Source organism: Manis pentadactyla, chromosome X, assembly GCF_030020395.1.
Source record: "Manis pentadactyla isolate mManPen7 chromosome X, mManPen7.hap1, whole genome shotgun sequence".
NCBI classification, from domain to species: domain Eukaryota; kingdom Metazoa; phylum Chordata; class Mammalia; order Pholidota; family Manidae; genus Manis; species Manis pentadactyla.
In genome coordinates this window covers 117,446,677-117,461,606 of record NC_080038.1, presented here as the reverse complement: position 1 = coordinate 117,461,606, position 14,930 = coordinate 117,446,677, and the positions used below count along the sequence as shown (strand labels likewise).

Sequence of the window (14,930 nt, the reverse complement as noted above, 5' to 3'; positions counted from 1 at the left end):
ATTCTTGGTCTTTTACCAAAGAAAATTTGGTGACACGACCACTGTACATTATCATTACTGTCAGTCTGTCTGGCGGTCCTTTCAGCCTAGCCACGCAGGGATTGAATCGCATAGTGGGGAGAGGTAGACCGGCTGTCAGGCTGCTGGCTTGATTGATTGTCATCTGTTGTGTTGCCATGGAATTGTTTCAGCTGTGACTCAGATGGCAGATTAAAACACTGGAGTCCAGTCCCAGCATTCTTTCTTGGAATTATACTTGTTTCCCTAGAGCCCTCATGACTGAGTATATATCTGTTTGAGAGAACCATATTTTCCCAGAAATTCATATCCTGACATTCTGTTATTTTTTATGGTGCTTGTTTTTTCTTCTACCACCATATTCCTTTCTTCAAATTTCATGTTTCACCTTTTAGGATATATTCTAAATGAAGTTGTTTCCCTTTTTTTCCTCCCAACCCTTCCCTCCATCCCAAACACTATTTCCCAATTTTGTTTTTCCCAACTTTTTATTATGAAAATGGAAAATGTGCAGAAAAATGGAAAGAACAATACCATGAACACCCACATGGCTTACAGACATAAACAGACCTACACCTGTTTTTTGCTGTACCATTTGAAATTAAGTGGTGACATGTCACTTCACCAGTAAACACTTTAGCCTGCCTCTTTTAAGAAAAAGGGCAACTTCTGTATAAGTACAGTATCATTATTATGCCTAAGAAATATGGCCAGTCCATATTTAGATTCCTCTAGGTGTCCCAATAATTTCTTTTATAGCTTCTTTAAGCCAGAATCCAGTCTGGATTCATGCAATACCTTTGGTGAGGTCTTTGCAGTCTCTTAGAGTAGAAGAGTTCTCCCCTTTTTTTCTTTAATGACATTGATTTTCTAAGACGCCAGACAGTTGCCCAGTCAAGGATCCACCATTTCCTGTATTTGTCTGATTGTTCCCTCTTGATAGTTTTTTTAAATTGTCCTTTCATACTCCCTCTTCCCACCTTACTTCCTATAAACTGGAACCTGGCTTTATTTTTTGGTCAGAGTTGGCAGAGCCCTTATATAGTACTCTTCACTGTAGTTTTCCTATATTAATTGAAGTGACTGGAATGAGGCTCAACCAGCATAAAAAAAGTTTTGTTTTTTAAAAAATATTATCAGTTAATTCAACCACATTTGTCCATAAGTGGGAACTAGCCAAAATCATTGGTGGAGTTAATGGCTCTGTAGGAAGCCATTTTCCACTTTTTGAACACAAATGATTCAGAGTTTTAAAAAAGAACCCTATTCATTTTTTCTTTTCTTTACAAAATTGTTGCATTCTTATTAAATTGTGTGTGTGTGTGGTCATCATTTATTCTTTTAAAGCTTTTATTTTGTAGGATTTAGGCTTCTGGTTCTGTTCACAGGCTGTTGCATTTCAGTATTATTAAATTCCTGTATCTCATTGATGAGGAAATTATCCATATTAGTGTGGGGCAGTAAACAAGAAATGCAAGATTATCTATACCCCATTCATAATACCATCCCACTCTCCTTTGACTTGATCTTGATTTTCTGAAATGTTCTTTAAGGTTTGTGTGTTCATATTTGTTCCAAGACCCAAGGTGATACTTTAAATCCCATGAGATGATGCTGTTAATAATGGTCACTGTTGTCCTCTATTTTATTACTTAATCTAAGCTTTTGGTGAAACCAGAAATGAGTTCAGTGCCTGTGTTGACTCTCTATGCACTGTTTCAGAAATATTCTTCTGTCATACCCTCTTCCCACCAAATGAAGAATGAGGTAACTGGCATAAACCCTTTTCATTCCTCCTGCCCTTCTCACAGTGATTTTGCCACTACTGGAATAGTTGGGGTTAGCGCAAGTGACAAACATAAGAGAATCTGTTTGTAATTATCTTTATTCTTTTCCAGAATTAAGATAGGTTTATTAACTAGCATATTAAGTAGCATATAATCATCAATATTTATATGTCAGACATTGGATACAAAAAGTATTATGGAGTTTATGTGTGTTCCTATAATTAAGTGGTGATGAAAGTTGACTTGTGTATATAACATGGCTAAATTCTAAATCAAGGTTCATAGGGGTTTAGTTAGAGATAATCTAAACATTAACTACCTTTACTAGCTAATGTCCAGTGGGTTTGGTAAAGCAGTATTTTGGAAAGTCATTTAGAATGAGAGTTATGGAGCTTCTAATTTGTATTAACAATAGATTCCTTTCTGGTGCTGCTTACTCACCATAAAATAAATACATAAAGTAACAGCATATTATTGTCTCTGTAAAAATCAATCTCAGAACCAGCCCATTTTGACTTTAATGAATATTTGATGCACGTAACATTAACATACTAGAAGTAAGTGCGGCACCAAGTATTCAGGGAACATGTATTAATATATTGGGTGAGCATAAAGGTTAGAAGGTGAAAGCAAAAAGATCTTGTATGAAAAATCACGAGATTTCCCTGGGAAGAATGAAGATTAAGTTTAAGAGTGTGTGAGGTGTGTTACGTATGGTACAGACAGTGGATAGTTTCAAAGTCAACAAATGAGTTTATAGTAGAGCCAGAGGGCATCTAGAACCATCAGAAAGATTTGATGAGAGTAGTGTGAGGTTGTAAATTGACGTGTTCAGAGAAACATTCTTGTGTTGCTTGCAGGGTAAATTAATGCAGAGGAGACCAGGCTTGAACTCAGCGGATCTGGTTAAAGGTTTTGCTCACAGGTACAGAGATGAGAAAGTTGAAGGATGGGTGGACATGTTTGCTTGGGGACATGTCTGTCTATTAGGAAAATGGTATCAAACATTTGAAATAACAACTTGAAGATTTCATCCCTAGTCATCTCTCCCCTAAGTGTTCACTTTGTCTTGCTGATCTAAGCACTCATTTCTTACCCAGTTAGGCATATGGTTTGTGTTTCTTCTCTCTATTTCACACAAACTAATCCTTTCTAGAATTTCAGTATCCATTTAGTTTTCTGCTCTTTTTCTTAAAACCTAAATCTGCCTCTGAATGACTTACATTATTCTAGCTGTATTTTCTACTGGAAAGATTCCTCTAAGGATGAATGTGGGGTGAAGAATGATTTGCAGTGTATTTATAGTGTGCCTGTGTTAACCTGAACTAGGTTCCCTTTTTTAGTGTGATCCACGTGGAGCCTTTTGCAGAGACTGGGCAGGTCAGTTGAACTAAGTGATTAGCAGCAACCTCAGGACTACCTTAGGGGTATGCTTTTTGTCAGTGGGGGCTAAGTGGTGTTACTACTTTCAGAACTGAGCCTAGTGTTGAAATAAATGTAATTTATATCTACAGCATGGCTGTAGTCAGAAATAAGCTTTCTGTGTAAATCTGCTGCCTCTCAACCAGTATCTTATTAAAATCCTTTTGACTTCTTCTTTCAGAGTTTTCTCTTGTATCCATTCATTTTTTTAAAAATATATTATTTTCGCATTCTTAGTTAAGGTGTTTATTCTCTCCTCTTTGACCTACCTTGATAGCCTTTTAATGATTCCCTTTGCCTCTCTCTCCCTACCCTTCCATTCTTCCTCTTTAGGGCTGGCAGATGGATCTTTCTGTAATGTAGCTTTGGGGCCTGTCACTTCCTTGCTTAAAGGTAGTCGTTGGTTCCCCCACACCTGCTAAATACAATCTAAATTGCTCTGTCATTCAAGGTCCGCAAAGTCTGACTTCAGCACATCTTTTCAGAGTTATTTCCTGCTGTTTTTGTCAACATCCCCTCATGCTCCCCACAAACCAGATGACTTTTCCCTAATCACACCTGATTTACCTTTTCTGCACCTTCCACTTGTAATGTCCTCACCCCATCTCCACCCTTGAAAATCCTGTGATCCTTTTAAAAGCTAGTTAAGTCCCATCTCCGTTGTGAGAAGTCTCTGGACATCTTTGAGGGCCTGGTTTGACAGGTTAGTATATAAAAACTGCCTAGTTTTACTCATCATATCATGTGGCATGTACTCATGGGAGGGAAAATGGAGTAGTCTGTCAGACAGGCAGATTCTCTATTTATAAGTAGTTCTAAATTTTTAAGAGGCTGTGCTCCAAAATTGTGTTCTATCAGCCGTTTGGCACTCAGAATTAACTTTTACATTTAAAAGTATTGTAATCACAATACCATAAATAATGCATACTTTATAAAGCATTATTATTCTCATTATTTTTATTTTATTTTATATGTGGTATTTAAAAACCTAGGTAACTATAAGAGCATGCTTAACTCATAATGTATCTAGTAATACTAAAAAACCTAACCACCATATAAACAGTCATTTGGGGGAAGTGCATTCAACGTTACTGCTTGGAACATCAGGGAACCATGCTCCCCCACTCCAGCCTCCTGCACATCTCTAATAGTAGACTGGGATTTCTCCTTTTACTCTCAGCCCCGAGACATGTGATTTATACTCAGGTTCTTGGTGGCCCATGGTGGGATTAGGAGGATTCCAGTTGCAGTTGCTGAGATGGTGTGAGGAAACTTGAGGTACCCAGGCTTTCTGCTGGCATACAGTACCACCACTGTACCACCACCCCTGGGTTTTAGGCTGCTTGCCTGTCCCTATAAGGTAAATATTATTATCCCAGTTCTAGAGGTGAAGAAACTGAGGATTTATAAAGTTTAGTAACATGCCTGGGGTCTGTACAAAATAAGAGGCAGAGCAAAGGTTTGCACCCATGACTGTCACTCTTTCCACTAACCATGCTGCCTTGTAAGTGGGGTTTCTCATTGTCTTCAGCCCTCTATGGAGTGAAATGCATTCTCACAGTTTGCCCCTGCCTCTCTGTCCAGGAAGCAGTCAGATGGTCCTTTTTGAGTTGTCTAAGAGAGCATAGTGGTAATGACTGTGGAGTCTATCAGAACTGAGTTCTAATCATGATTCTGCCACTTACTACTTAGTAGTGTGACTTTGTGCAAGTAACTTAACCTCTCAGAGCTTTATTCTCCTCATCTGTAAAATGGTGATAATACCTATTTTGCACATGTGTGCAGAGTAAATAACATTGCATATGAGTACTTTACACGGTTCCCACTACATGGCAGATGCTCCCTAAAACGTGAGGGTAGTTACTATTGCTGTTCTTACTGGATTGTAGTAATAGCACAAAAGACAGAGATGATTTTTAAAAGGTACCTTCTTCCCTCTCCCCTGCTTTGCTTTTTCCTTTTATACCTAATAGGAAAATACAATAGGGGATAATGATGGATCTTCTGGTCCACAAAGGGCTGAAATGAAAGTAATTTACATTTCAGAGGGACCTCCGTATCTGGGGACTTTAGGGGCCTTTGAGGAGGTGCGTGGGTATGGGGAGGTAGAAAGGAGTGTGGGTACTGCTTAGGGGGCTACTAGGATGAGAGGAATGGGAGTGGAGAGGAGAGAGGCTTATGAGTGACCACTGTTGTGCTCGGACCCCAGTTCTCCCACTGAAGCGGCATCAGGATGAAGTGAGCAGCCACATGAGGCGGCAGCAGGGCCCGCTGCAAGCAGCGCATGAGAAGGAAACATCAGCAGGCATTTGGCTGGGGCAGGCGGCACATGTCTCCTCACTGATTGTCTCAATAAACTGCACAGAAATTTAATATGCATAATAGAGAACTTTGCATGTGAGAATGTGTTCCGTTTTCAGCATTTATCTGAAGAATTCAAAGCTGTTCAAAGTGTATGTATCTAGTAAACTAGTGAGTTCTAATAATACTGATCTGTTTCTAATTCTGTAAATTAATTCTAATCATTTTCTATCTGTCAATGACTTTCTTTTCCTGCTCTGCTCTCAGGAAGAAGACAGCTTCCTAGAAAAGGTAATGCAATCCATTGGTGATTACATGTTTCTCTGGGCTTGATTAACACTTAACTGTGGTCCCTAGGCTTTCCCACAGTCAGAGACCTCTGACTCCATGAGAATCCCCCAAAGTCCTGTCAGCTGACTTTTAAGTGTGTCTGAAGTACAGGAAAGACATTTACTGCCCTGGTCAAGTCATTGAGATGTAGTGCATAAAAGCAATAGGACTCAAGGTTCCAGATTTGTATTTTTGAAATGAGACGTAACTAAAGAGCTGTCATGATGTATCTGACAGTTCATGAGGTAGAGGAGAGTATGCTTATCTGTCCTCCATTTCCAATGGTAGTAAAACTAGAAGTGGGTTTCTGTTGTATTAAGAATGACTTGGGGTTAGTAATAAGTGATTAATTATTGACAAAATGCACAGATATGGTCAAGAAATAGAGCATGGAATAGAATTATAGATCTGCACGAGATCATAAGGGATCATCTGGTCCAGCTCTCTGCCTTCACACAAGGGAAAATGTTTTCTCCATTCTAATAGACAAAACAACCAAGGCCCAGGAAGGTTTGAGAAACTTGCTAAAGTCATGCAGTTCCTGACATCGGATTTGTGGCAGAGGGGACTAGAACCTGGGTCTGCTGAATGCCTAGTGAAAACCTCTGTGGTGCGCTGCCAACTTCCATCTTCAAGTTGGAGAGTGCCGAGCTCCACAGAGGGCTATCAAGTAGAGAAACATGTGCTTGAAAATCATTCTTAAAGCACTTTCACACAGTATCTAATGTGACCTCCCCATTTAGTAGAGTTTAATGCACTTTGATGGGGGGGTTGGCATACGGTTTTGTGCCTTAGTTATTTGTACTAAGGTTACAAAGTGTGTGCTTAGCAAGCACTGAATGTGTCTTGTTGAGCAAGGACAAAGTGTGTCTGATTTCCCTTTGAAAATTAGAGTTCAGGATAATATGTGATGCTACTAAAAAATACCATTTCTTGTACATGATCATTCTCTAGACTTCAGAGACACAAGTATGACATTTCATGAATTTGATAGTGGATGGTGTATATAATCTTCATATCTTTTATTAACCTTTTTAAACCACTAAGGTTTGAGACAGCTCTGCTTCCCAGCCCTTCCCTGTTAATAAGAGGCCATGTTGGCTTTTCATTTTGGACAGTACCTTGTGTCGCCTTAATGCCTTAGTACAGAAAAGTGCCAAACTGGATGTCAGATTTTTTTTATAAAGCACATGAATCAGTGCTGCATAATTTACATATGGTAAGTTTGGAGGCAGTCTGCTAAAGAATCTATATGTGTGTTACATTTGGTCCAGAACATGAGCATACTGCATTATGGACAGTGTTTTGGCTCAGATATTGTGTAGATACCTGGATTTAATATTTGCTATAGGAAGGAAGTTAGTGGATGAGCCACTGATAGAAGTTCTGGCAGCTATGGGAAACATGAATGTCAAGTGATAGAATCCCAGGGAAGGGAAGAAAGGAAGCAAAATGAATGTGAAGAAAATAAATTTTAAATGGTAACCAACTGTCATGCTCCCTTCTCTTCCCTGTTCCCTTAGAAAGGTATAGTGGCTTTAAAAGGTCACCAGTGCTTGTTGAAGAATATAATGTTAAGAAGAGCCCTCAGGCTCTGCTCCAGTGGACATGGTCTCTGGAAGTAGTGAAATGCTCCTTTTCTTTACCTTGAAGCAACATGGCTAGGGGTTGTAGATGGAATTTACAGAATTTCCCAAAGTTGAACATATGTAATATATGACCTTAAGCTGGAGGTACAGGAGGGGAGAAGATACAAAAAAACAGTCACCATTTTCTCCACTAGGCTTTTTCTGAAGGCTGCCTTCAGATGCCTTTTAACCTATTTCAGACACCTTTATGATATACTTTATATTTAGCTATATAAACATAAGATGATTGAGTTTACTCCCTAACCATTTTCAAATTCAGATTTAGTTTTTGTCACCTCTGGATTTTTCTCTTAGATTCTTTCAGGAGAATCTACCAGACAGTAGAAAGATAGGTGAAAGGAGCCAAAGCCCCAAGAAATCTATGCTGAGCTGTTCATATAAAGAATAACTTCTGGACTCAGACCCTAGGCCATTCACAGTGTTTCTGCTCTTGGTATGCTGTGTTCAGTTGACTATTTGTGGATCTTAAGGCTTATGAGTTTTAGTGCCTTAAAATTAGACCTTTCAAGCCTGAAATACTCATGTATGTAGGTCTACTGTGGAGAATTGTCTTTAATTCCTGAGGACCAGAAACCCTCATTTAAATCAACAATGAAAACTGTAATATTTGTGGTATAACTGGAAAAAAGTATGAATTAAAAGTGCACAGAAGCCTAAGTAGATGCTGCTCTCTCAAAGTACTGTCTTGATGACTGTGATTGAATGGTCTACAAGTCTCCGATGGTGTGTGTACTCAACCGTGACCGTATTGCTGGAGCACTTGTTTCTCAGTGTCACTCTTGAAAGGATTTGCAACACACAACCCTTCCAGATGATATACATAAACCCCGATGGAATACTCAGCAGTTAAGTGAAGCATCTAGAAAAGGAGATTGTTTAATTGTGGGAATCAGTATCGAGTGCCTTTTGACCAGGGGTATTCCCAGTGAGAAAAAATGAAAAATCTTGAGAGATGATGAATTTTTACATATGCAGAATTTGAAGGAAATTAAGTTGCGCACAGTTATTAAGACCCCTTTGGTTCTCATCCTTTTTCATCTATTAGGAGAAATCTGTTCTACAGATGGTTCCCTTGGATGAAGGTACCAGTGAGAGACCCCTTCAGGTCCCCAAGGAGATCTGGCTTCTGGTAGATCACTTATTCAAATATGCCTGTCACCAGGTAAGTGAGAGTGGGCCTGCCCTTCAACTTTGGAAGGGGTGTTAGTCCTGTGGGAAATGATAATATCTCATCTCAGTGTAGTGCTTTTAACTTTCCCACAGAAATTTACCTCCACAGAGCAGCACTGTCAGGTTGCCTGGGCAGACAGAAGTATCCCTATTTACAGATGTGAGAGCTTAAGCAGGCAAATTAAGTGATTTACCTAAGACCACAGCATAAGCATAGTGGGGGAACTGGGCCCAAACTGAGCACACCTGTCTCCTGGCTACATGCACTCTCCCCCAGACTGCTGCATACCTGAGTCTATAATGCTGACTTTAGCTGCCTCATAGGCATTGCAGATTTTAAAGTCCAAAGCAAACTTCAAACTCATTTCTTTAATTTGGGCCTCATTTTTCTTTGAAATCCTATCAAAAATACTAGCCACTCTCAACGCATTCCCCTCAAAGGAGAAATTTCTTGGGACCAAATTGAAGGATAATGTTTTCTTACTGAAGAATAGTAGAACTTGAAAGCAAGCCTGGGTATGGGCATGGTATTCACTCCTGTCCTAGCATTCCCTACTAGTATTTGATTATGGTTCTACTGTTTATACTCTGCTTTCTACTTGTCAAAGCCTGGAAGTGGGAATACCTGGTATCCCGATATGGCCACCTAGTCTCCTACCATATCAGGTATAGGTTAAGCCCTTTGAGGTTAATTTTATGTTGGGAAATAAAATTTCACATGGATTATACAGATGGTAAAGGGCAAAGGAGCCATTGTTGGATGTCCATTCCTAATTATGAATGCACATGCCACTCTTCCTTTGCCTCCCGCTGCTCTCCTGACCCCTGGGTGGTCTTCAGAACTTTGGGGCTGATTATCTTGCCTTGTGCTATTCATTGAGACCTCTTTGGTAGGAGGACCTGTTCCAAACCCCTGGAATGCAGGAGGAGTTACAGCAGATCATTGATTGTTTGGATACCAGCATTCCCGAGACAATCCGTATCCTTTTCAACAAAGGTTTAGGGAGATGGATGAGTACTTGCCAAACTCTTCTTCCCACCTACATCTGATTTTTGTGTTTTAGTCTTTATTTTCTTAGTATCTGTCTTTTACTATAAGGTAATCATTGACTATACAGATGTTTCTCAATGCCTTTCATGAACTTTTGGCCTCTCTATATCAGACACTCACTAACAGAAATCAAGGGGTGGGTAAGAGTGACTTCTCATAGGCATGGAAGTAGGACCCACAGCACTGGTCCTGCTCTGCTTCAGGCAGGTCACTCGTGCCACCACATGTACAGTCACTAGAATGGAGGATGGGAAACATTGGTGACTAGTTTCAAGGACTGATCCAGTGTGAGCCGTCATTTTGCAGGCTATATTTCTGACTGCCAAGTTGGGCCAATCCTCCCAAGTCTTTGATCACTTCGTAACAACTCAGCTACAGTGTACTTGGACCAATAAAATACTAAACCCCAGTTAGGATCAGTTTGCCCTGAATAATGGGAAGGAAACAGTCCCTGAGGGAGCTTGAGAAAGGGAGCAACTCAAGTCTCTCTGCGGCCTCTTCCCTGAAGCCCGTTTCCCTTGACTTAAGTCCATCCAGCTGGCAGTAATCACTCTGTGGCTGAAGCACTGCTCATTTTCCTGGAAGCCCTGCCAGAGCCTGTGATCTGTTACGAGCTATATCAGCGATGCCTTGACTCTGCTCAGGAGCCTCAGAACTGCCGACAGGTGAGTTTTGTTGCTCTGAGGATGTGCTTGGGGTAGGTTTCTCCATAGATAAATGGATTTTACAAAGCCAGATGGGCAGCGAGCTATGTGGTAGGATGGGTCTGAATCTGTTGTTTATGGCAGGACACCAGCACTGAGAGTTGGGACCCTTACATTTTAGATTATGTTACTTCCTATTATATTTGCCACCCTCTTCCAGTTGGCCTACCAAGTAGAGCAGAAATGTCTACGCTAGGGTAAGATTGGTGAAGCTGATTGGATGTAGGATTCTGGCTGATGTTACCAGGAAGGGAGGGTGGTAACACTTGTGAGCCTTTCTTCTTTTTTTATTTCTTCTTTTTTAATTTTTTTAATTATCCTTTCTTCTTTTTGTCTTCTTGTTTGTTTTTAATCATGAAATGATTTTGATGCACAATAGTTGAGAATACCTCTGAGTCAGACTAGCATCAGGAAGGACTCCCATCATGCTAAGTGACATTGCACAGAAAACCATTCAGCCTGGCAGATGCCATGGCTACCTGTCTGGAGAGATGGAAAAAGACCAGATGAACACTGACCTGCTTATGAGGCAGGGTGTGTGTGTGACCATGTGACAACCACAGGCCTGCTCATTGAGGGGGCAGGGGCCAAACAGTACAACCATTCTGACTTGGAAGTTATAAATTACTTTTATAGCAGCTGTAAGCTCTTCTTACTTCCTCCTTCCACCTGTTCTCACTGCCCACCCCCTCCCCCATTTTTTAAAACAGATAATTGCCCAGCTTCCAAGATGCCATAGAAATGTTTTCCATTATTTGATGGCATTCCTTCGAGAACTCCTAAAATTTTCTAAACACAACAACGTCAGCAACAACGTGATTGGTAAGAGTACTTCTTAGGAAGAGCTGCACGGGGGTGTTGGTCAGGACAGTCTGTGGACGGTGTACACAGTGTATTCCTAACTTAATGTCTGGGCACATGGCAGCCACTTCCTTCCCACTACCCTCATCCCCTGGGCCACCAGCCCCCTTCCCTGAGGTGTTGCTTAGGTTGAGTCTGACAGAAGGTTTTCTTTTCCCCTTTTCTTTCTCTCACCCTCTAGCTACTCTCTTCACTAGTCTTCTCCTAAGGCCTCCACCCAACATTACGGCAAGACAGTCTCCAAGTGACCGCCAGCATGCTATCCAGTTCCTTCTGGTTTTCCTTGAGAGTGACAAAGACTACTAAGCCTTTTCCGTTTACTACTCTCTGAGATTCTAGAGGTGGAAGGTGTTGGCACCAGGTATTTCAGACTGATTTGAAAAGTCATGCCACAGGAAGGGTCTATTGCAGAACTTTGAGGCTGCTGGCATAAGAAAGTTCTGTTGCTAGAGCAAAAGGAAGAGAGTTTCCTAATCCCTCTTACCATACCCTACACAGCAAAATTCTTTTAGACTTATATTGCCAAGCCAAAGTTACCATATTTTGGTGTTTCTGTGTTCTCTCTCTATAAGGTAAAGAGATCAGTATTTATACTCCTTTGCCTGGGGATATGTTTGTTGCCCTCCTGCCAAGTTGTCATGATTGTCCTTAGCAACCTAGGCCTAGATTCTGAAATGTTCCCATTCTAGGCCTACAAGCACTACTTGCTGTAGTCCAGACTTCTCTATAGTCCTTCGTCTAAAGCACTTTGCCCCACTCCACCCCTTATCACTGCTTTGCACTCCACTCTGCTAGTATTATTACATCCAAGGAAGTCTCAGCAGGCCGGTGACTCCTCGGGTGTCCCCCAGCAGTGAGATAACCCTCTACATATGGTTGCTACATGCATTTATGCATTCCTACTACAGTGGCTCCTGTGTGTCTCTGTAACATTGGCCTTTTCGTGGATCTTCTCTGGGTGGAACTATATTCTCTTGTCTCAGATCATATTTAGTAGCAGAACTTTAGGGTCTATTAGAGATGGCATCCCATTGATGTGAAAGATCACAATCAGAGTAGAAACACTGAGTATTTCAAGAGTGAGAATATTCATGTCTGACAGGTCCTTTTTACCATCCCTTTCTGTTCTTACTCAAATTTGACATGAAAACATCCTCAGTGTCTATAGGACCCATCCCCCAGTTAGAAATCCACCTCTGGAGCTACATGTGCACCTCAGGTGGTGCTAGCGATGCTGCTCCTTCGCCCAGCAAGGGTATGGAGGATAACCCTTTGAGCCCTCTCTCTGGCCTCCTCAAGTTCCAGGGGACAGATGTTGCCCACTCCCTCATCAGGGCTGACTCTGGTCTCTACCGCCAGCCCCACATGGCTCCCAGTCACTTTATTCAGTGCCACGTAAAAGAGACTGTACAGTGGGACCAACCAAGGCACCTTTCTCTCCCACCCTAGACAACCCTCCGAGCTTTTCATTTACTCAAGCTCCATTAGGCAGTCTTCTTTTTTATTTTTTGACGTTAGTCTGTATTGGTTGGTAAACCAGCCACCAGCCACTGACTGCCTGGTACAGTTGGTTTCCTCCTAGTTTTCTTTCATTAAGACCACCCTGAGTCAACTCATTCTTGCCTGTTAGCATCAAATCCAAGGAGCCTGACATGCAGGCTCTGTGTCCAGTCTTGGGCTTTGGCTCCTGACTCTTCTAGCACATCGAAGGAGAGAGCCAGGGGAAGCACCCCTGCTGAGTGGTTCTCCAGTTCCCCCATCTCTTAGAAGTTGAGCTCTTGGGGGAAAGAAAAGGTATGTATCCCGCAGTATACTGGTTAAGCCCTTTCCTGTAGGGAGTTTTAGAACTAGGAGTCAAGTTATGGGTGCCAAATAGCTGCAGATCTGATAGGTCAGGGGCTTGGTGTTAAACTTGGTTAATGGAAGACTGCAAGTAGAACACCTTTAACACCTCCACTAGGCCAGAAAGTGATCACAGGAGAGGCAGCTTACAGAAGCTGGGGCAAGGTCATAACACAAAGATGGGGAAATGCCTGTCCTGTGCACATTTGCTAGTATATTGCCAACCCAGGACCTTTGCATGTCCAAGGGCTTAGTGGGGGCTGTGTGTAGCACCCTAGCTCTTTCTTCATGAGGCTAAGAAATGCACTAAGTTGGTTTACTACCAAAACTGTTTTTCTGGCTTTGGTCCTTGGATGTACACAAGGTTCAGGGTTTTAGACAATCTCTAGATAGGGGAGACAAGAAATAGAGCAGACCTAAGAAATCTGCTTCCCCACTGTGCCTACTCCAGCACCCCAACCTCTAATTCTCAAGTACCTCTAATATTCTATTTCATGGCTTCTCTGAAGTAAGGGATTCAGATCCAACTGGTACAGAAGGACGCTGCATCTGTTGTTTTAGGGAAGAAATGGTTGAAACCCATGTGGTGACATTGCATTAGTCTCCTTTTCACTGTTTTCTGATTCTTACTCTGTAATTATTGTATTTCCCAAAAATGTCTTGGTCACTAAGCAAAGCTGCTAGTGGGATTCTGTATTTCATGTCATCTTTTTTATTATAATTTATTGCAGATTTTTTCGGAATAAATATATGTTGTGTGAAAAATGGAAGTTTTCACATCATTCAGTTTTCAACTTTTGAAAACCAGTTTTGAACTTTTATTACCTCTTAGGGGGATGGAGTCTATAAATTTTGTACCTTTTAGGGGTTCTAACCTGAACTCTAATACTGACCTTAATGAGGAAGAACTGAGGAGGGAGGCTCATGTCACTGGGTTCCACTTGACTGCTGCAGTCCACACAACTACACCTATACTGTCATTTCCTGTCTTACAGAAAAATACCATACAAATTCTCTGTGTCTTTGCCCTGGGAGAGAAGAAGCAGCCATGTCTTTTGAGAGGCTAATAAAGAAGTCACAGTGCTTCAGGGGCCAGCCAAGGATCCTTATTTTAACCCTGGATATTCAGATAACAAAATAACACTGTTGGGAAGAAAGATGTTGATTCTTAATACATGTAAATGTCACAGTGGGTCAGATCCATGACCGTTCCAGCCCCAGAAATCTGACAAAGCCCAGCATACATGTTTTGGGAGAGTCCAGTGGTCCTTGCCACGACAGCCTCGGTAGTTTAGGCATGTCCTCAAAGAGCCCTGTTTTCACATCATTCAGTTTTCAACTTTTGAAAACCAGTTTTGAACTTTTATTACCTCTTAGCGGGATGGAGTCTATAAATTTATTACTTTTTGGGGGTTTTAACCTGAACTCTAATACTTTAAGGGAAACCCCTAATTTGAGCATGGTGCCTTTCTCCCCTTGCCATGCCCATTATGAATTTGTGCATTCTGATTCCATTCCCTTTGAGATTGAAGAGGCCTCAGCTGGAGATGTCTTCTCAACCAGGGACCTCTTCCAGTTCCCTCTGACTGTGAGCTTGACCCTGATGAATGTGCTGATTCAGTGTTGTCATGAACAGTTTTTTTAGCCCCACCCAATCCTTGGCAGAAGAAAGTGTTTTCTTTTGAGAGTGATTCTCCCCCACCCCAGTGGATAGAGACTGACACCAGCAGTTTTTATACAGCAGCAGGCAATGTGGCAGAACTCTCAGTGACCACCTTCCCAGAGGTTAGAAACC

The 14,930-nt window shown here is 41.4% G+C and overlaps 1 protein-coding gene across 3 annotated transcripts in view; it reads left to right on the top strand.

Moving 5' to 3' along the window:
• The window catches only part of OCRL (OCRL inositol polyphosphate-5-phosphatase), a 67,712-nt gene extending 53,812 nt beyond the window's left edge, over window positions 1–13,900 (top strand). For 2 of the 3 annotated variants that reach the window (XM_057495240.1, XM_057495242.1), the window contains 6 exons: window positions 5,796–5,819; window positions 8,553–8,669; window positions 9,572–9,656; window positions 10,266–10,393; window positions 11,143–11,254; window positions 11,475–13,900. In XM_057495240.1, the coding sequence (XP_057351223.1) occupies window positions 5,796–5,819; window positions 8,553–8,669; window positions 9,572–9,656; window positions 10,266–10,393; window positions 11,143–11,254; window positions 11,475–11,599 (591 nt within the window). In that variant the 3' untranslated portion in view covers window positions 11,600–13,900. The remainder of the gene's footprint in view (window positions 1–5,795; window positions 5,820–8,552; window positions 8,670–9,571; window positions 9,657–10,265; window positions 10,394–11,142; window positions 11,255–11,474) is intronic. The other variant, XM_057495241.1, reaches the window with a different exon arrangement.
• The last annotated feature ends 1,030 nt before the right edge of the window (window positions 13,901–14,930 follow it).